This window comes from Etheostoma spectabile, chromosome 12 (genome assembly GCF_008692095.1).
Source record: "Etheostoma spectabile isolate EspeVRDwgs_2016 chromosome 12, UIUC_Espe_1.0, whole genome shotgun sequence".
NCBI classification, from domain to species: Eukaryota; Metazoa; Chordata; class Actinopteri; order Perciformes; family Percidae; genus Etheostoma; species Etheostoma spectabile.
Window position 1 is genome coordinate 13,246,918 of NC_045744.1, and position 21,211 is coordinate 13,268,128.

Here is a 21,211-nt window from a genome sequence, read left to right on the forward strand (position 1 = left end):
GCCTGTATCTTTGATTAGAATGTAACCGTCAGCTACTCAAGATGGACAAGCTGTAATACCTCTGGCTCTCCAGATAGCTATCATTGACAAAACAAGAGGGAAGTTTTCTTCTTAATTATCAGCCAATTCAAAATGAATGGTCTTGACAGTCGCTATATACCCGTTAATAAATGTCCGGGAAATGTTGTGCCATCATCAGTTTGAGTAGCCTGTAAAATCATTTTCTTTCTGTATTCATGTTGTTTCTCCATCATCATTTTCATTGCCATACAGACCTAACAACGGTGCTGCTGCCATTTTTGATATTTTAAATTTCAGACAGGGTCTATGCCATCCTAACTTAAGTTTGTAAATCCCTAAGTTAGGACGGTTTTGTAATAGCTACATTTCTATCCTCAGATGAGATAGGATTTTATCCTTAATGCAGTTAGGAAATGTTTCTGTAATACCAAAAGTCCTAAATGTGATCCTAAACTGAGATAAGATAGGATTCCAGACTTAGGAAGTTTCTGTAAAGAGGCCACTGGGCCATAAAGTGATGAGCAAAATAGCATTTTTAAAGGGTGTCTGTGGTCCTAAGCTGCATATGAACCAGGTGTGGTTTGCCATACTATTATATATACCCAAGATGTTCCACTTCCGGGATTGCATTTTGGTGTATGTAGTTTGTGGTGCAGCTGCACTATATTGAGGTGTTTGTAATATTTTGCCCACACCCTTATCAGTGAGTGTTAGTCTATATTCATTGCTCTGGTGCTACCGGAAATACCGCCAGATGTCACTCTTCTCGGCCAGTTGTCACTCCGGCCAATTGTCCTGTTACCTTCCGCTTTTCTTTGTGTTGTAATTTTAAACTCAGGTCAGTTTATCAGAACTATGCTCACAACTGCTCCTCATATCTGCGGGGTAAATCCAGACAACTAGCAGCTAGGCTATCTGTCCAATCTTAATTTTCTGTTGCACAACCTTTGAATGTATACATGTTCCACCAAAACAAGTTTCTTCTCGAGGCTTTTTTGAAGTGGAACCATGGCTTTGTCCGGCGCTTAGAGTGCCCAACAGGATTTTGATTGATTTAAAGAAAGCCAATAAACTAGAGCATGTTTTTCTCCCATCCAGGAATGCAAAGCAAGAATAGCCTTACAATAACAATGAAGCTAATGTCAGTTAATTTGTAAATCCCAGGAACAGCAAATTGGCTTTCAATTGCTCTTACAGTATATGATAATAGAAACTTTCTAGCTCTCACTATGTTGTCCTATAGATGTAATAAATGGCAGTTGCATATGTTAAAATATGGCAAGTTAAATACAAGCTATTTTAAACTCAAAGTTTATTTTCAGAGAAAGCCATGTACGTTCTATTTGTTTCTGAACAAGAAAAAACATGGAGTGTTCATATGGAAGAAATCTTCCACTACAACTCCAAATCAGCAGTAACAGTCATGTGGGTATGGGCCTATTGCTGCCAATTTCTCTGTCCGGGCCCGCCAGAACGAAGAGAAAGATTTTATTTGCAGTCAAAACATATCCATTTGAGAGCTCAGTGAACACAGCAGGCACACTAGACTCATGACAACTAGCAAACAAGTTAGGTAGAGATGGTAGAAAAAGGTAAGAAGCAATGACCAATCTCACTGACATACTGGAAATGCTTTCAAATGAACATAATGATGCGATGACGTCTGCTGCGTGATATTGCTTCCTGCAATAAAAAAGACTGTTAGGGGAAGCTGCAGGATGCCTTATTGTCAAATTCTGCTCATTACCTAGAGTGCTCATTGCTCAGTGTGATGTGGACGGGAGTTATTTCTAAAGTAAGTGACAGACCGCCTAAAAAATCAGGGAGAGGAAGTGCTGAAGTCTCTAGAAACTCTGGGCCTTGGGGTAAGGCGCAATGGGAGCAGCCGGCGAACGTGACTGTGACGAAGCACCGTGAGCTCTGCCACACAGTCTTTGCCGGCACAGAGATGGTCGGCCATCTGCCGGGCCATGGAGGGGGTCTTCCCTGGCCTTGAATGACTGGTGCGGAGAGGGAATGGGGCCTGGGATGGTTGCCTGCAGTCATACAAGCCATTTCCCTGGCTTGATTCGTTTATACCAACTCAACAGGCTGGAAGGGTGATGTGCTGGAGAAGCACTGAGCAACACAAGAAAGCTCATAATTGAGTGCAGATTTTGACCAATACCTAATTATCTCCCCAGTTAGCTGTTCATTTTAAGAGTGAATCACATAAATATGTTGTATATATTTATAGCATATTATATATTACTAGTGTCGCATTGGCAGACCTTCTTCCATAGCGCTGCGAAGGAGGGTCTGGCTAGTCCACACAGCATTCTGGGATTGGAGAAAAAAGTGGAAGGTAACGAGCAACTGGCCAAAAAGAGTGGCATCCAGCGGAATTTCCGGAGCAATCCCAGAAGTGGAACGTCGTGGATATGTAGACTAACCCTTACTGATAAGGGTACACTGATTCAAAATATTAGAAACACCTCAATACAGTGCAGCTGCACCACAAACTACATCCACCAAAATGACCACTCTAAAACCTTCCACTATAACCTTGTTTATGTAGGATTAAAAACTCAAGAATGAAATCTGAACAAATTCAAGGATCCAATTTACTCATGCAAGACAAAATACACAAACATTGGATATTAATGTAGCACCAAATATGGTTGTTAATGATTTTTTCATGTGGGCAATGCCACTGGACAGATGGTAGCATGGTCCTTTTATCAATAGATGTTATTTTAACAGTAAACACCGGACAGGGCAGATAACAAGACAGTTATAAAGGTTTTGGCAAGTGGTGATGCTCTGGGAAAGATCATGAGGTCACCAAAATTAAATTTGCTGTTTTTCTTGGGAGTGAGAAATTGTACAGCAAATGTCATGCTGTAAACATCAACATCTGCTGGTCACAGACAAACACAATCACATAACCTTTTAGGTGAAGGTAAAAAAAAGCCAAGATCCAAAATCATTCCTAAAGCTTTCCATCAATGTGAGGAACAGAGCTGATGAGACAACACAAATCGAACATTAAGAACAAATAAACAAAAGACAGCGCTTGTTTTTCAGTTTTCTGAGATTTCTCTCCTCTTCATCTGGCCTTGCTTCGTCCCCAAACAAACTATGTGCCACTTTAAATGTAAATGCAGTCCCTTTTTTTGAGGAAGAACACTGACAAGAGATAATCCCTCACAGAGTTGCATTGGGGAGACCGCCTGAAAAATAACACTCTTTGGGGAAACATCAAGACGCACACAGATTGCTTAAACAACTTGCCACCTGCTAGTTTTGTGAAAAAGCATCTCGCTGCATTCAATGTTAAGTGTTAGTTTCCTGGTGGGATTGGTAATAGAGTTGTAAAAATGACTGAAGAATGTCTGTGAATGAGGTCTTCCATAATCCATTAAAATACATGCATATGAGAACACAGAGGCATAAACACAAAACTTCTTCCCAGACACGATAATAAAGAAACATTCATATGCCTGAAAAATAGGGAAACTGATCTTACCTCATACTCCTGGGAAAATCGGAGGCCGTCGTTGGCCTTCAGTCGCTCTATGTGGTCAGCCAGGTCAATGACAGGAATGGGTGGGTGCTCCCTCATTCCTGGGAGAGAAAGAGGAGGAAGAGGAAGGGGGAAAAGACAAAGAAAAGAGTGATATATGACTGTTCCTAAATCAGACATGCAAATCGACTTACACAAACACTGGTTGGACCACAGGGTGAATGAGACTGCCAGTGGGACCATGAGGTGGCTGTGTAACAGTGAGGAGAGTGCACTTTGTTCAACAATGCATGAAGAGAGGGGGAGAAAGGAGAGGAGAGAGCGCACAAGTTGAAACAGGCTGGTGACATTTGGTGACATTTGGTGATATCGTCATGCTAAGTGAGGAGGACAGGGGTGGGGCTGGCACGACGATGCACATGAGTGACTGGGTAAGCATGCTCCTGGAGGGAAGCAGGAGGAAGACATCGCTCTGACTCCACAACGCTCAATTGGTGGCAGAGGTGGGATCAGAGCAAGAACCCACAAGTCTCTATGAATCAGTCACACTGTCACTTTCCAGAGAGGAAAAAAACCTGACTGGTCACCAGCCAAAACTCATTTCTTTGAATTCATTTTTTCTACAATAGACTATCTTTCGGCCCAGCCTGTAGCGTTTGGGCTGGATTAATTTCAAACAACCCCCCTGCCACTCTCTAGATTTCTCATCGCAGAGTTATTGGATGATTTATTGCTAATCTACCGACACAAATTCCCCCTGTGCCTCTGAACTTGGCAAGGCTCTGTGCTTAAAAGGATTGCTGGGATCTTGCCTCATGTGTTAAAAGTTAACTGTATGCGACGCATGAAGAGGCTCTAAAGTTATACATGAAGCACCATTAACCTTACATATAGCCTTTAGGTCACACAAAGATCAGAAAGACACTTTAAAAAGTGTACAGTACATCAGTTAACATTAGTGCCTTTGGTTGAGCATATCTGTAAAGTCATGCTTTCAGATGAGTGACTGCTGCAAGCTCATTATTGCTGTAATGCTAATGGCTGGTAACTATGGCCACAGCACAAGATGAGACCTGACCTATTACACTAATTTAATACTATTGCACTGAGGGACCTATGAGAACATTAACATCCCTGTATATGTGTTTGTGCATGTTCACCCAGGTCTTTTACAGCCATGTTGTTGGGTAAATGGAGAGTGAAGCCATAGATAACAAGGCTAATGTATGGCAAGAATAACTGTCCGCACTGCTCAACTATCCATGAAACCATTTAGTCCTCTGCATCCGCACCAAAAAAATGTTGTGGGAGGTTCACAGCCAAAGAGAGGACCTTGCGGCATCCTTGGAGCGCCAGAGGCTACAAGCTTGTGGGCTTGTGATGTCTGTCAAGATTGCAACAGGAGAATGGGATCAGGAGCAAGTAAGAGAGGGGAAGAGACTGCATGTGTGGGAAATACACAGTAGGTGAGATAGCAGACTAACTTGGAGTGTTGGGGCAGCGATGAGAGCTGGGACCTGTGGAGAGAGGAAAGTTAAGGAGGGAGGAAGAAGAACACTCAATCAATGGGGATGGCTCAGGATCAGACAGTATCTGCAAATAACCTTTTAATAGTATAGTTTAGGTGGTTAAACAGAATTACATACAAAGCCTGACTTTACAACATTGCCCTGTAACTGCTTAGTGTAAACTGCACTACTGTCTAAGGGGTACTACATGTTCAGTGTTAAAGGAAATTTTCACTTTATTGTATTTTAATTGTTTTGGCCATTATCTTGATGGAAATCGGTGATCACATTATAATCACCCAAGTAATTACTGAGATTTGTAAACATGATTGGTGGTCATATGATTAGTTTCAAACAAGTTTTGCCAGATAATCTGAACCACTTTAATTGGAGGTAAAATGAAAGTGATTGCACCCAAAATGTTGGTAATATTCCCTCATTTCAGATTAAACTACTCCTCTGTGACTACCTACTGTAAATTGCACTACATGCTTCATCTGAAGTGTCAAGCACAAGTGATGTCAGTTAGGTATTTGCAAATACTATCTGAACCAGGTCCGCAAAGGATAAACCAGGTCAGTTACTCATCGAACCAAACGCCTGCTGCTGAAGTGCCAAAAGATGCAGCCAAGGTCTCTTTAACAAACCATCATGCTGGAGAAAGGGGCTGCAATCGGCTAGACCACTTGACAACAATCAGAATCAGAACAGGAATGTTCACCTTCTGTGGGTGAATTAAAGAGAGAAAAAGCTAAAAGGACAGAGGAATGGACTGTTCAATATTCACTCAGCTCAACCTTGGAATCTTGCACATATTCACGAGCCTTGGTGATTTTTGATAATAACCATTCTAGATAAAAACAGCGAGATGGAAAGGGAGAGAAAGAAGTAGAGAAATGTTGTCGTACAGAGAAAGAGGGGGAAAGAGAGTGAGAGAGATAACCCTACGGGGGAAATGGAAGACAAAAGAGGGAAGAAGTGGAGTGGGAGGACGGGAGAACAGAGTTCTTTTAGAGCGGCAGCACTGCTTAATTCCTCTGCAGGGGTTCAAAGCGGCTGTGTGTGTGTGTGTATGGCAAACGGGATCTTTAATAACCCGTGAGAAGGGGGAGAGACACACACACACACACACACACACAAACACACACACACACACAGAAACGTGCACAAACGTGTGTGCACCGGGGTTGACATTTTCTTTCAGCTCCATTGTTCCCTCCGCCTGGCTCACCTTGACATCAGAGGCAGCAGGACTCATTACCAGAGAGGGGGAATGAAAGGAGCTCACGGAGGGAGGAGGAGCGCGGACCGGGGAGGAAGAAGGAGATCAGGAGGAAAAAGGCTGATGCTGAAGCGGGCACCCTGACACAACCCCCCCCTTCCCCCAACCCCACCTCAATTCACCACTGTGCGTGGATGGAATCTAAATTCACTTGCCCATACTCCATTAATACCGTCCAGAGCTGGGTATGATGGTGAGCATGATTTATTTATTTCTCTTATTGACCAATTGTTCTTTTTTGAGAACTGGTCTGATTTACAGCCTCAGAATAAATAACACAATAAGCAGAACACATGAATTTTGCACAGCAACACCTGCTACAAAGCACTAATAAACAAGAAATCCATCAAAAGAACAGGCAGGTGTTCATTGCAGAAGTAGATTGCTTTTGGAAAGGCTAAAAACCCAGACAAATCATTCCAAAATGTAATATCAACCATTTGACAAATAAGATATTAAGAAACCCAATTAAAGGTATGAGAGAAGATAGGGTCATCTGATACATTTTAGGGAGGATTTTCATCAATTTGAAATGAATCCCTTTTAAATCCTTAGCAGGGTTCAAAACTAAGGGTTGCTCAGTGGCCCGGAGCAAGTAAAACGCCATGTCGAGCAGGTAGAAATAACAATCCAAATTGTGTTCAGGCAAGTGGGTGGTCTTCATTCACAAAACAAATGCTGAAGTGCCATGATAAAAGCAAGCAGCATCTGGCTTGCACGACAGCTAAGAGTGCAGCCGACAACCCTCAGGCAAGCAAATAGTTTTCTTAAAGTTAACGTTGAGCCCTGCTCAGTCACAAGGGCAGAATACACTATTTACACACGTTGACTGAACCTGCACATCTGAATAAATTACTTAGTATTAAAACATTCACACGATACATTAAAAACTTGCCCAATTCAATCAACCATCCTCAGTTTTCCACTAAGCAGGTCAATGAGAGCAAGTGGGGGTTGATTATGTGTTTATATCATTTCAGAGTTATCATGAATTCAATTTTTTTCCTGTTGTAATTGCGATGGATACGGTGCTGTATTTTTTGTTGACCAGAATTTTCATTCTCACACATCAAACTATGTTATCATCCAACCATCGACAACAAGGGAATCCTTCCATATCTACCACCTATCCCATAAATTCATTTTAAGGCAGTTGCTAAGGGTAAGCAGAGCATTTGTAGTTACATGGGTGATTGTTAGACTGTTGTTTATTACCTGGGGTCTGGTAGTTGAGTCTTCTCATCTCCACTGGGTCAGAGGAGTTGGCCAGCAGAGAGTCTTTCACTCCACCGGAGTGCTCATCTTTGGGTAGGGGTGACGCCCGTTTCCTGAGATGGCAAAAACAGACAATAAGGTGTTAACCACATTGTAATAACGTGCTTAAAACAATAGCTCTAACTTAGCCATCAATTCCTCAGGCTAACTGCAAGTGAAAATGACAGGATGATTAAGATTGACATCAATGTTTCCTCCATTGTTTATGAAACGCACACATTTTCACTGTGTTGCACACTTGATGAGGTTAATGGCATAGTTAATGGTTCTCAAAACTCTAAGGACCAGCACTTCAAGAGACACTAGGTACCAGGGCATTACCCCCATTAGTTTCCCAACTGAAGTTTAATGTGTTTGAAGAAACGCCATCATTTTACTGAAGTGGGCTAGGTTGGGTTTGTTCGCTGCTGGATAGGTGACAGCTGCTGTGTGGGTATGTGTACATGAGCGTGTGTGTTTGAGTTAAGCAAAGATTTGAATGTGTGATTTTTGCTGCTGTGTGTGTGTGCTAACAACACATTGTGTTTACTGGCTTTCCAGATTGAGAGGAAAACAGGCGGATGCTGTAATTAGCTCATCAGCTGGGTGGCACAACACTGGGTAATTAGACCAGTTCTGCAGCACCTGCGCTGCCAAGCATGGCCTAGCTGAGTGTGGCATAGCACAGAATAGAACAGCACAGCTCGGACTGGCTCAGCTCAGTCGACCGTAGCTTTGTCCATCAGGTAGACAGGGGAACAGAAAACGCAGCCTGCCTGTATTCTAATGTTCAGACAGCCGGCATCTGTTGACATACACACACAAACAGGCACACAGATGTATGCTTTCCCACATTTCTCACTTTCACAACTACACACATTCACAGATACAGCTGCAGACTCACAAGCCTTCTGACTGCAAATGGAAATGGGCGGAAGGAAGCATCAGGGCACCCTGTGGAAATTTCACATCTCATTGCACTCCATTTGCAAGAGGCGAGCGTGGGTTTTAGGCAGGAGCATGGCCTTCTGTTGAAGCCAGGCGTGGTGAGAATACATAAAGCTGGTGGTGCACGCACAGCCTTAACCCAGTCCACCTTAGCCGCTGGGGCTTGGGCCTTACAGCCACCTGTTATCTTATGCTGCAGGGGCTTAAACTAATGCTAGCAGCGTGACGGCTAATCTATGACAAGAATCTTTTCCTCTCCAGCCAAGAGCTGAGCCAGACCGTATCCGGTTTTCCCAGAGATCACTGCTGGAGCTGGGCTGGAGGAGGGGGTAGAAAAGTTGGGCATCTGCGATCAGTTCTCCACACCCCTCATCAGATGAGGATCTACATCACACTTTAGTGCTGGGCTTAAGTAAACATGGCAGCAATCTCAATGGGTTATTCATCTCAGGCTAAAAGTGAGGTTTAAGACGTGTGGAAATGTAAGCACACACACACACACACACACACACACACAGTGTGAGTGTATGAGTGTGTATGCAGTACAGGGTGCACTTAATGAGAGTAGAACAGAGCCCTTTGTTGAGACTCCTGCAACGATGAAGCAGGGAGTAAAAAAAAAAAAAGGCTAAAAGTGGACGAATGGATCTCAGTGGAAAATGTCAGCTTAAAAGATGGGAACATTTCCTTTTCAGCAGTTTCCCTGTCTGGCATTTACTTCACAATGGCCCATTCAGCAGCAGGTGATGCCTTGGCATATTCAGATGGGGCCAATCCTGAAGGGGTGCGTTGACACTGGCTGGATAATGAAACACAGCACGGAGACAAACCATGGCAGACAGGACGATCTGAGGAGGAACACTGGCACTAGATGTGGAACATGCACAAGTACACGTAAATGACCTGGGGGTTCCTTTGACCCCAGTTATCAAGGGCTGCAGAGTCAGCTACTTATCATGTATTGTAAAACAGAAGAAATCAGATTAAAGATGTTTCCTGAGTGGACTTTTTTGTGTAATGCCAGAGCTGAGAGTAAGCTGACCCTGCAACCCTAAAGAGCTGATGAATACCACCAATTTCACAACACAAATGAAAGGGATTTGGGTTGTGGGAGATGAAGTCAAGACTCATGTAACTGTGACAAGATAATACCCACCTTTCCTGTTTGCTGCTTTCACAGAGGGCAAAAAGAGAGGGGGCAGGGATTAATATGTAATTGTTATCCATATGGACCTATAGCTTCTTTACTCAAAGTTTGCTCAATCTCTGTACTATTTTCAGAGAACTAAATCAAGTTCTTCCAAAAACCTAAACCACATCTGGAAAGAACAGCGTTAAAAGTTATCTTAACACTCGCTGAAGACTTGGAGAACAACCTCATCATTGTTCACTGCTCGTATTGGTCTTGGCCAATATGCAGGTAGCAATAACAACCCGAGCTAGAGTGTGATTATTCCTTTGCACATTTACTGCCAGTCCGCAGTGAAAAAGGCACACAGCCACCTCCACACAGTCCCTCCTGTCGATCTGTGTCTACATGGAGAAAGAGCTTCCAGACAGAGGATGTGCGACTCAGCAGTGAGCTGTCTCAAGGCCTATTATTAACCAGTCCCTTTGTAAGTCTGGCAGAGACGGCAGCCACACAGAATTCTGTAAGGCTGTGGATGGCATGTTGGAGAAAAAGTATGATGTGAAATTTGTAATGGAGCAATCAGGAGAAGATAGATGGTATTTTGATTGTGTCCACACCACATTATCGTTATTATTGTCTCCTCTGTTGACATACAAATACTTGTTTGATTCTAACTGGGCTAAAGACAGGCTGAGGGTTGCAACAATTAGTTGATCAACCAATAGTTTGAGGTTCTTAAATGTGAGTTTGCTGTTTTTCTTTACAGTAAAATGATTATTTCTTGCGTTTTGACAAAGCAAGACATTTGATGTAATCCCCTTGTAATCTAGGATATTTTGAAGGCCATCAACAGTTTTCTAATGTTTTATGGGGCAAAAGATTATTTTGGAAAATAATTGACAGATTATTAAAAAACAAAAAATAATTGTAGTTTGCAGCCCTAATATTTTTGTTATGACTATTCTGTCAATTATTTGTTTGATTAACTGATAATAATTTTGTATATAAAATAATATAAAATGCCCATCACTGTTTCCAACAGGCCGATGCCGAAAAAATCCCAAAGCCATTCAATTTACAGTGATACAAAAAATAGAAAAGTAATATAGTAATAGTAGAAGCCAGCAAATGTTGTGCTGTACAGTATGTATTTAATTGACTAAACGTTTTAGCCATGGTTCTATCATTATCCATTCATCTGTACCACCCCAGCACCTCGTTGGCCTGCGTGTATCCACAGTGTGCTGCACAGTGGCAGCTGAAGTACTTTTAAAAGATATTGACTGAGATTTTAGTTAAGCCCTCTGTTGCAGCCTTCGGTTTCTTATTTTAAAATGGCCAATGGTGTTGGACAAAACACATTTCTCACTCCTAACTAAGGGTTTTTGACAGCCAAACTGTGCCTTTCATTAGGCAGGCAATGTCAGCTGCCAGTTCAACTGACACTTCACACAACGACCAACTGGGCCAAAATCTGTTGTGGAAAAATTGAGGATTTTCTGAAAGGCAAATCAATCCATCTTTGGTTTCTTTACCATGACACTGTATATTATGGTAAGGAAATTGAATGTTACAGTTTGGTGTGAGAACAACCTGGTGCAAGTGGCCGAGGGGAGCACGTCTCATTACCATTTATGATGCAACCAAAAGAAACCTAAGTGTTCCTGTAGTTAAGTCTCACACAAAGAGAGGAGAATGACTGAGAACAGCCTCTTACTTCTTAAAGAGCAGGATAGCGATGACGATGATGATGATTAGGACCACAGCCAGCACTGGGCCCATTACCCACAACATTTCGGGTTGCTCCATTCCCTGAGCCATATTTGTTGTGACCTGGATTGGGTCTGAGTATGGACTGGCTGAGAATGTCATCTGTAAAGGGAAAGAAAAGAGGGAAAGTGCAGGTTTGTTTTGAGAGCCAAGTCACTTTGGAGCTATAAGATGTTTACAAGGTGTAAGGGTAAGAGTTTTCAGACTTCCCTAAAAACAAAAATAGTCCACATATCACAGGAAACAGACACAGAATTTTAAAGAACAAGAATGTTAGCATGCTTTCAAGGTATAGTCAATGTTAAACATAAGAGATTTTATATGTGGAGAAACCCCAGGATGCCTTGGATGATATGTACAAAATTGGTCTAAATTTACATTTGAATATTTTTCTTAATTTTTTTTTGTTGGCTTTCACAAAGTATACTGGCTAGATGAAAAACTGCAGGTGCTTATTACAACATCAAAACCTATAACACACAGACCTAAAGAAAGACAAGCTTTTTTTTGATGATGCAAATATTACAAAAGGATAGGGGTCATACATTTGAGAAGTGGCAAACAATTGGGAGACAATGAGAGACAAGCTAACATGCAGACTCCCTATGAAAAAGAAAAAAAAAAGAGAACTCATAAAAAAATGGAAATAACAGAAATTTATTATACAGTATTTCTGTAGCTAATGTAACAATGTTGGAAACAACATTTATAAAAAATATATAGTGTTAGCTATGTCTACCTCGAAAAGGAAAGGGAATTTAAATATCTAACTGGAGATTTCTTGTTTCTGGCACCCTAAGAATCAAGCTATTTCATGCTAATAAATGGTTCAAGGATGCAGCAGAACAAGCCATGAAGCTATCGACCTAACTCAAAAGACACTTTCCCAAAAACAATATCCATCTCGGCTAATGAAGTTATTATTATGTTTCTATTAAAGCATTGCATCACGTTAGACATGGTGACAGAGCAAGTGTAAGACAGGAGAGTGAGAGAGGCAGAGACAGAGAGGCAGGGACGAGTGCATGTCTCTTGGGCGCTGAGATAAATGGGGGCACAGGAGAGGACTCATCTCTTCTTCATTAGTGTTCACACCGTGACGGAAGAGGAGGAGGAGGAGGTGGTAACGGTGAGGGTGCATTTCCACCTTGGATGTAAATGAGACATCTCCATGCTCCTCTGTCTTCAAATGACGGCGGGGAGGAGGGAGAAGGGATGGAGGTGTGTGTGAGTGTGCGTCTGAGAAGTGGATGCAAAAGACGACGCAGTATGGTGTTTTAAAAGTGTCTGAAAGAGGAGGGAGTCCAACTGCAGGAGAGCAAGGTGACAGATGAGAAAGAGAGAAAGAGGAAGAGGGAAGTGCAAGGCATCTGTCATTAGAGCTCAGTGTGCCTCCTATTGGATGACGATGGGAGATGCAGGTCCTAGTTGTGGGTGGGGGTGGGGGGAGACACATCGCAGCTCTCGAAAGGAATTGGGCTCCCAGCAAGCAGCGAGAGTGGCGGGGCGGCAGGCAGCAGTAATCCGGATCATTAACCGCACAGCAGCCTGCTCTTCGGCACACAGGCAGATATTAATTGGAAAGATAAGCTGAGATGAGCTAAAAGAGTCCTGTGTTCTGTCATATAGTTCTGTTATCTCTTGTACTCTTGGGCAACTGCCGAAAAAATGTACAGTATGGATGTATAAGTGTTACAGCATGTCTTAGTCATGTATGTGCAAACCAGCTTGGCTCTGATAATAGGCAAAGGCACAAAATAACTCAAGTAGGAATGTAAAGCGATTCACATATTTGTGTTACAGCAGTAGTTTACAGCAGCAATGCTTTTTTATTTGTCCCACACACACACCACACACACACACACACACACACACACACACACACACACACACACAACACACACACACACAAGACTGGTTCTCTCCCATTCTGTGTGCCTTTGGGAGGAACCTATTAGATGATGTGACGACACCCCAAGGCTTCCTGTTCCTTTGGGAGGGCCCCATAAAGTCTGGAGGATATGGCCCTGTAGGGAATCCTGGGAAAAACTTTTTTCCTGTGGTGTAACAAATGACTGCAGCTGTGCTTTTAGAGAAGGATAAGGGAGGAAGAGTGAGAGCAAAGGAGAGGGACGAACAAAAAGAGAGGGCTTTTTGTCTGTTGGTCACGGCAAAGTACTGGGATCATCCATTTGAACGGCCCTAATATCTGATAAAAGCTCAGTCACGCAGCTCCTAATGCCTCGCAGAGTGTTATCACAATGGAGCGATGGTGCAGTGAAGGAATGTGTGAGCCTGAGAGTAAGTGATTCAAAGACAGTGAGAGACATAATAATATATGCATATCTCTTACCACTCTGAATCTTTGTGTGTATGTGTACAGTATGGGCATGGGTGGGTTTATGTATGTGAGAAGTAGGGTCAGCTCCATGTTGATGACATGCCAATGTATATAACATTCAGGTATTGTAGCAGGCATTTCACTCATAAGCATTGTTAACAGACACTTTGGATGATTGAAAAGTCTCAATTGTAGCTCATTAACCTTGATTACATTGGGAATTTGCATAAAGGCCCAATAGACGTTTTTTTGTCTGTTTAAGCTGGTGCCTTTACTCGGCTGAAGATAGGAAGGGATATAAAAAAAGAAAAGAAAAAAAAGGCCTCTCTCGCCTGCTGCTCTCATCTCATTTTCAGGTTGTGCTGACAAGTTGTGAAAGGTAGTGAGGCTGCCAAAAAGTGATTATAGATCTTCATTGGTCTTTTTAGTTATGTGTTACTTAAGTTGCTTTAAAGTGTTGAGAGCCAAACTACATTGATTTAATAAGGGAATCAAATTCAAAAAGTGGGGAAAATATTGAATTCAGTTTTGGCAACCACATCCCTACTGATGGAGAGTATTTGACTGTTACAGTGTTTGTCAACACTGCAGATGAGTATTGTAACTTTACTGTAGATACTGTATATACAACTAGAAACATTATGAGTAAAATAATGTATTTGCTAGTGTCGGGTACATGTGTGCATCAGTCAGTGAGAGAAAAAGAAAGCTTTTGATGGTGTGCAAAGACTGTAAACAAATGTGAAGAGAGAGAGAGAGAGAGAGAGAGAAGAGAGAGAGAGAGAGAGAGAGAGAGAGAGAGAGAGAGAGAGAGAGAGAAGAGGGTGATGAGATATGGCAGAGAGTGAGGAGACAGAGAGGGAGAAATTGAGGCAGAGGTGTTACGGTAGTAGCAGTATATCGACTCTGCCATCTAGCCCGTGGGCTATACAGCTTCCCTAGTCAGCCGCTGCTCCGCCATCCTCCGAGTTGCAGAATCAGCTACGTAGGGCACATTTGTTTCAATTTGCCATTGATCCCGATAGCTCCATGTCTGTCCAAAAGTGGCTTAAATAAGCCCATGGGGTGTGGGCCAGACAAACAAACAACATACAAAGACACCCATTATGTATCCTCTGCGTTCTCTACCTCCTGGGAGGCTGAGGAGCCCACACTCTCCTCATTGTTGCATGATGCAGGGAAAGAAAGCAAGAGGGAGGGAGGGAGGGAGAAGGAAGGCAAGAGAAATAAATAGAGGTACAAAAAGTGAGAGGGAAAGATGATAGCATGTGTGAGTATGCTTATATCTATGAAGAACAGAAATGTGGCTGCAGGGTCTAGCATGCCCTGTACGATGACCCTTCTACTTCATGCTGTAGTTCTCCCTTCATACTTTTTTCCCTTCCAAGCCATCTTTCCCTTTCTCATTCAGAACTAAAAACTGCCTCTCTAGCTGCCTGAATACCAAGCCTCTATATATCTAGAGGGATCGCTAGAAGGAGACGCGCCTAGGAGCGGAAGTGACATGGCATAGTTGAACAGAGAATCCCATGCCATTGCCTATGGAAATGTGGGCTTGAATATGCTTATTCTCTAGAAAAAAACATGTTTTTATAATTTATTCCTGATATTGTTTGTCAAAGCCTTTTACATTTTAAAAGAAGCCAATCCTCCATGTTAAGGGTGTTTTAAGCTCAGAGCACCAATAGAATTAGTGCTACAAAGCCAGTTGTTGTTGAGAGTGAGTAGAATATAAATGCCTGGATAAAATTGCAAACAGAAAACTGTGGAAAACAAATTTGAACACTCAGTTCCTCACTACGCCATAAACTTAACCCTTCGTAATCAAAAGAAAAGCCCATATTGGCACAATCTTCTCCTCTTCCAACAGTTTGCTATCTCTCATTCGAGCTTCACAGGGTGGACGGGACACAAGACAAAAATATTGCTTTCCTCTTTTCCTCTCTCCAACCCCACCCTTTCTCTCTGGCTCACATCACACAATATTTCATGCTACATCCCTCCCTCACTCTCTTCTCATATTAAATGATACTGTTTATACACACCCAGCATCTATCATCCCATTTCACACTTCCCCCGGCTTGTTTATCTGCCTTGGGTGCTGGGGAGACATGAAGGCACACTCTCTTCTTCCTTCTCTCTCTCATCCCCCTTTGCCTCAGTTCCTTCTCTTTTTCCCTCCAATCGCTGCTGGCTGTTCGTGGCCATTGATATACGAGGGATTATTAAGCCCTGGCGGTCCTGTTTGATCTACGCTGAGGGAGTTTGGGTGGTGGTGAGGAAGTGTAGTAAAGACACAAGTCATTTACTTTGGTACTTGTTGTCTTATTCTCCTGGGTCTGGTGAAGATCCTGCTAGAGGCAGCTTCTGCCAACTGCTCGATCTCGCTGCACGCTTTACCTTTGTACCCGTTTGTGTTTGGTAATAAACGTTTACAAGTGCCGCGTTGAGGGTGACAAAAACAAATACTGCTGTGGTATCTGAATTTCCCAAAGAGTGCGGTTAGGAGATTTGTGCAGCAATCAATGACAGCCTGTCTGTAGTTACCACCTCAGGATTCAGTATGTTTTCATGCACACAAGAAACCAGGCCACTGGGAGTAATGAGGAAATCAAGCTGTTCACATGCACTGCAATACACCTGTTACTGTATATCCCATGTTTACTGTATGTGGCAGGTCAGTTATTGAATTTCTTTCCTATCCTCAACTGTATTTTTGAACCAAGGATGGCATTTTGAGTGAATTTGTGACACAATAGGATTCTGCAGCCTGAAGAGAGTTTTTTATTCAAAGAAACTGCCAGTTTCTTGTTTCTATAAGCACACATGTCTGATTTTCTGAAAACCGTCTACCGTTCAGCTGTGGATGTCATCTTATTCAGGCTTGTTTTTTCAGCCTGAGCATTTGACTTTAGAATTATTTTGGGTACAAGGATGCACTGCAACGAGTAACAATCTTTTCATTGATCCCTTTCAGAGTGGCACCAAAACTCTGTTATAAAACTGTTGGAGTTATACATAGTCAATAAAAAAATGCCCAGCAATGTAGCTCTGGTGACTAAGTTTCTGTAAGCTTTTACCCCAGTTAAGGATATCAGGTGTCTGAAGTTTAAAAAATAAGGCGTCTGCAGGAAGGCGTCAATAACCAGGTTACCAAAGTGAAGGTAAGCACACTGATTGACTCACCTTGTGAGGGAAGCATGATTAATCCAAGCAATTTAGTTTAAAGGTGGAGGGTGCTACACAGTTTAAGTACACAGTACAAAGAAAAAGATATCTTGAGCACCACTGAGCCAACCTGGTGTGTCTGGCAGGTGCAGGGAGAGTGTTGTGCAGCAATGGGGTTTAAGCATCTCCTTTGAAGTCAAGTGTATCACGGCTGCCCACTATAGCCTCCTTCGCACCTCCCTCCCCTTCTCTGAGCAAAGGAGTGGGGGATTACGAAGGGATGGGGGGGGGGGCGTTAGTGACATTTAAAGCAGCATTTCAAGGGAATCAGGACTGCTTTACAGACTCCCAAGGCCCTGTGACCAGACCCTCGTATCTCTCTTAACTCCAGCCACACTAATCAATCTCCTCTGCTCTCTTCACGGTCGAGAAAGATGAGGAGAGGGAGAGAGACACAGAGAAGCAGAGAATGTGCAAAAGAAAAAGAGCTGAGAGGGGAGTGAGTAGAGAAAGAAATAGGTGAAAAGTCTGAGATTTGGTTTCGGACATGGAGTACTTGCTCTCTCTCCCTTTGTGGTTGCCCAGGGCCCAGCTACTGAATATGCATGTCCCGGGTAGTAGAGGAGTCCAGAGCAATTGCAGACTCTAGTTTTTCCTGCAGTGAAGTTTACTCCAAACCATCCCATGGAGAGATGGGCCTCCATGTTATTGCTGTTTGACTAGTGCATAGGGTCTCCACTTAAAAAGCCAAGAGTCTTGTATAAGCATTGTAAATAGATCTGCATGGGTAGTGGGGGAGTTATCAGGACAAACTGCAATTACTTTTAGAGGGAGTCGTATTAAAGGGTAAGTGACAGTAAAAAACACATCAATTTTGCTTGCTGCTACCATTATGGAAACGCTTGAGGGGCAGCATGGTTAGAGTCTGAGGATGGGAGATAAACTTATTTTGTTTGTCCAAAAAAAAGGCAAGACGTGGATAAAAAAAAACAGAATAGGCTTAGGTAAACTCAGGCCAGGAATGGCCTTTACTCAGGAATAAAAAAAACTACTATGGGTTATGCTGTTGTGAATGATTGTCATTCCTTAATTAGTAAATGGAAATTTTAATTAATCTGTGCATGTGTGTCTCTTACATAATTAGCAGAGCTGTCTGTCCCTTCGTATCGAAGCACGGCCAGGACAAAGCAGAGATACTCCTGCGGACTGGTCAGGGGCTTGTTGTAGAAGCCGTTGTACCTCTTCTCATCACCCACAGTGAAGGTGGCCGGCAGTGAGGCCAACTTGGCAGCAATGTGAGGCTTGGAGGAATCCAGGTGACGTCGGCGCCTCAAGGAAGGGCCTTCACTTGACTTCAGCAGCTGTAGAAAACATAAGAGAGCAAAGGTTTAGTTCAAGTTTGGCAACAAAAAGTTAAAGTGAGTAGAACCCTGATCTCTGATCTCCTTTCAGGGAGAAATGTAATAATAAATTTGACTTAAACAATCAATGGGACTTTTGGCAAGAAAATCTTTGTTGGTTGTGTAAGAAATCTTATTTATTTAGTTGAATTTCTTTTTCTAATGCATGTGTATTAAACAACTTCCACCAACTTCTCTCAAATCTAAAAACAACAAACTTTTGCATTCACACATGTCCAGGTCTGGTTATAACTATGCCTCCAAATAAGAGTTAATGATTTCACACAGCTTAAATGCCCTTTGCTCAGTGATATAACTTTACAAACAATGTAGCCAAGTCACCAAGTGAGCAATTAGTGCTTGCTCCAGCACACAATCTCAGCATGACTGCCAGCCTGCTTAATAAATGAGGAGGAGCATACAGCACTGCAGCATTGTGTTTTCAGCAGCATTTTGTTTTCTGTCAGCAATGTCTCATGTGCGGCTCCAGATGTAGCTTTATTAAATCATTATGTCGGAGGGAGGAGACAATGGCCTGCTCATTGTTTAATGACTCAGAGAGTCCCATCTCTCTCTTGGTCTCTTCTGCTATTTCTTCAGGGAGCTTGAACAATAGCGATCCAAACCAACGAGCCTCGCAGTTTACTTAAAAATTATGCTATTAATATTTAGGCATGTCATTTAGCTTCAATTCTCGTGTGGGTGTGGAAGACCCCTATTCAAAAGAATAATAAAGCAGTCATAAATCTTTATCCTCATTTAAATACCTTATGTAAAACTTTCTTTGGAGTTGCCAAAGATTAAGACTATTCTTTGTGCGCTCAAACTGTTGGATTAAGCAGATGGGTACTGTCTGCAGACCTGGCATCCAATCAGGACATTTCCCACCTGCCTGAGTGAGTCATTGTTTAAAATCTCTCTGCCCTTCCACCCCCCCCTCCCTGAGCCCAGAAGGGTAGCGCTAATTAGCTTCAACCAGTAACTTCCTACCCAGTTGGAACAGGAGATGCTATTGGTGACCTATGACCTAGCACATTAGCATATCAGCCACCGGCTGGCACTCACCTCATCCAGGTCCATCTCGTCTGGATTCTTCCAACGCCGCGTTGACTGGGACACTGGCACCACTACAATGTAATACCACCTGCCAAGAAAAATAAATCCTATGTTAAGACAGACTGAAGCACATACACGTTGAGATCAAAGTAGGCCAAGCGCATTAATAGCACAGTCAAAACATTCAGTAAGACATACTTTCACTGTGAGGCTTGCTGGGCTGAATTCAAAACTTGAGTGTTACACAAGCTGGTCCAACCAAGGTCGAACTCCAGCAGATTGGCACTGCATTCTCCAATTAATGGCTAATCACTAAGAACATCTGCCATGTAGACTGGAACAAACACTATCCCAGTGAGAGGAGCCTTTAGCTAATAGAGATCCCCATAGGACTCCTTAGGTTAATAGGACCAGCTATGTGACTACTTGCGTGTGTGTGTGTGTGTGTTATTTTACTGCTATCATTATAAAGACCAAAATAGAAGAAGAAGAAGAAGAAAAAGAAGAAATACATTTAGGAGTTTAGGGTCAAACTAAAAAGTCAGGTAATGAATGAAGGAACGTGCTTGTGAGTACACAATGTCCAAACATCAGTGCCTGTGTTTATCTATGTGCTGGCTCTCTCTCTTGCTGTGTTTCTCGTGTTATTTCCCAGTCTGTCTTCTCTCAGCTCAAAGTTTTTCCCCTACTGCGGCATTCAACCACTTGTAAAATCAGCTGCTGCTGACAGTGAAAGCAGCTGCTCCTTTCCTCTTCTCTCCAGGCATCGACTCTGTGATTCAACAGTCAGTCAAGTCTGGGAATGGGAGAAGACATGTATAACAAGACTCCTCAACCCCCCCCCCCTCACACACACACACACACACACACACACACACACTTTACCTGTCAATCTGAGCTGGAGCTTGGCCAGCCCTGTAATCTTTTTACCCATCAACCCTGTGCACTCCCCTACTCAGATGTGTCTGTAAGTGTGCGTCTGAAGGTCTGAAGGAAAGGCTTTCCTCGTCGGGGTCAGGCACAATTCTGCTCTTAACAATTTGAGTCAAAAGATAATACAGCTTGAACTGATGTTGAAAGCCTCGATTATCATTAGCTGCTGTGTCATGAAGTAGGCTGAGATTAAAAGTTTAAGTTTTAAGTTTAAAAACAGGTTTAGTATTGATCAGATACAAGTGTGCTACTTGTGCTGCTGTTGCTATAAGAAAGGTTGTTGAGGGCTGCAGTTGAATTAGCTTCTGAATGATATTGTTTGTTTGCCCATGAGTGTAAACGTTTTAAGTACAAATTCCTTTGTTAATTTTTTGTCTTGTTCTTTTGTAGTGTTTATACAATTGGAGAATCAAACACAAATGAAGCTACATTATCCCTTATGCTAATTAAAAAAAAAACTGAATTGAGTCTACTGGCTATCAACAATAATCATTTATTGGTGGATTTATGCCCAGAGTTGAAGCTAGCCTGTGCGTTCGGTCCAATGTGTCTCAGTACTGACCTGACACGTGTGGTGGTCAAGACCTTAGGCAGGTTGATGGTCATTTTGCCACCCTGCGCCTGATGTGTGCTGGGCTTAGTCTTGATCAGGTCAGGGGCAGTGCGGATAGACACCTGCTGCTGCAGACCCCCAGCAATGTTGCCCCTGCTTGTCAGCACAAAAGAGTAATCTGTGTCTGGCTGCAGCTGCGCGATCAGCTTCCTCTTCAGGTTTCCCTGCACTTCCACACTTTGCTGGTTGTACAAGATCTGTGAGCACACAAGGGAGTTATGGTTTAAGGTAACATACATAGTACACAAAATGTATATCCTCCAGACAAATGCAATACTCT

The 21,211-nt window shown here is 42.7% G+C and overlaps 1 protein-coding gene across 28 annotated transcripts in view; it reads right to left on the reverse strand.

Moving 5' to 3' along the window:
• Positions 1 to 21,211, reverse strand: part of ptprfb (protein tyrosine phosphatase receptor type Fb) — a 176,770-nt gene that overhangs the window by 21,458 nt on the left and 134,101 nt on the right. For 12 of the 28 annotated variants that reach the window (XM_032532660.1, XM_032532659.1, XM_032532654.1 and 9 more), the window contains 8 exons: positions 20,881 to 21,128; positions 19,395 to 19,473; positions 18,066 to 18,290; positions 11,368 to 11,522; positions 9,675 to 9,689; positions 7,532 to 7,644; positions 5,011 to 5,043; positions 3,530 to 3,627 (listed from right to left, as the gene is read on the reverse strand). In XM_032532660.1, the coding sequence (XP_032388551.1) occupies positions 3,530 to 3,627; positions 5,011 to 5,043; positions 7,532 to 7,644; positions 9,675 to 9,689; positions 11,368 to 11,522; positions 18,066 to 18,290; positions 19,395 to 19,473; positions 20,881 to 21,128 (966 nt within the window). The remainder of the gene's footprint in view (positions 1 to 3,529; positions 3,628 to 5,010; positions 5,044 to 7,531; positions 7,645 to 9,674; positions 9,690 to 11,367; positions 11,523 to 18,065; positions 18,291 to 19,394; positions 19,474 to 20,880; positions 21,129 to 21,211) is intronic. The other 16 variants (XM_032532662.1, XM_032532666.1, XM_032532661.1 and 13 more) reach the window with 5 other exon arrangements.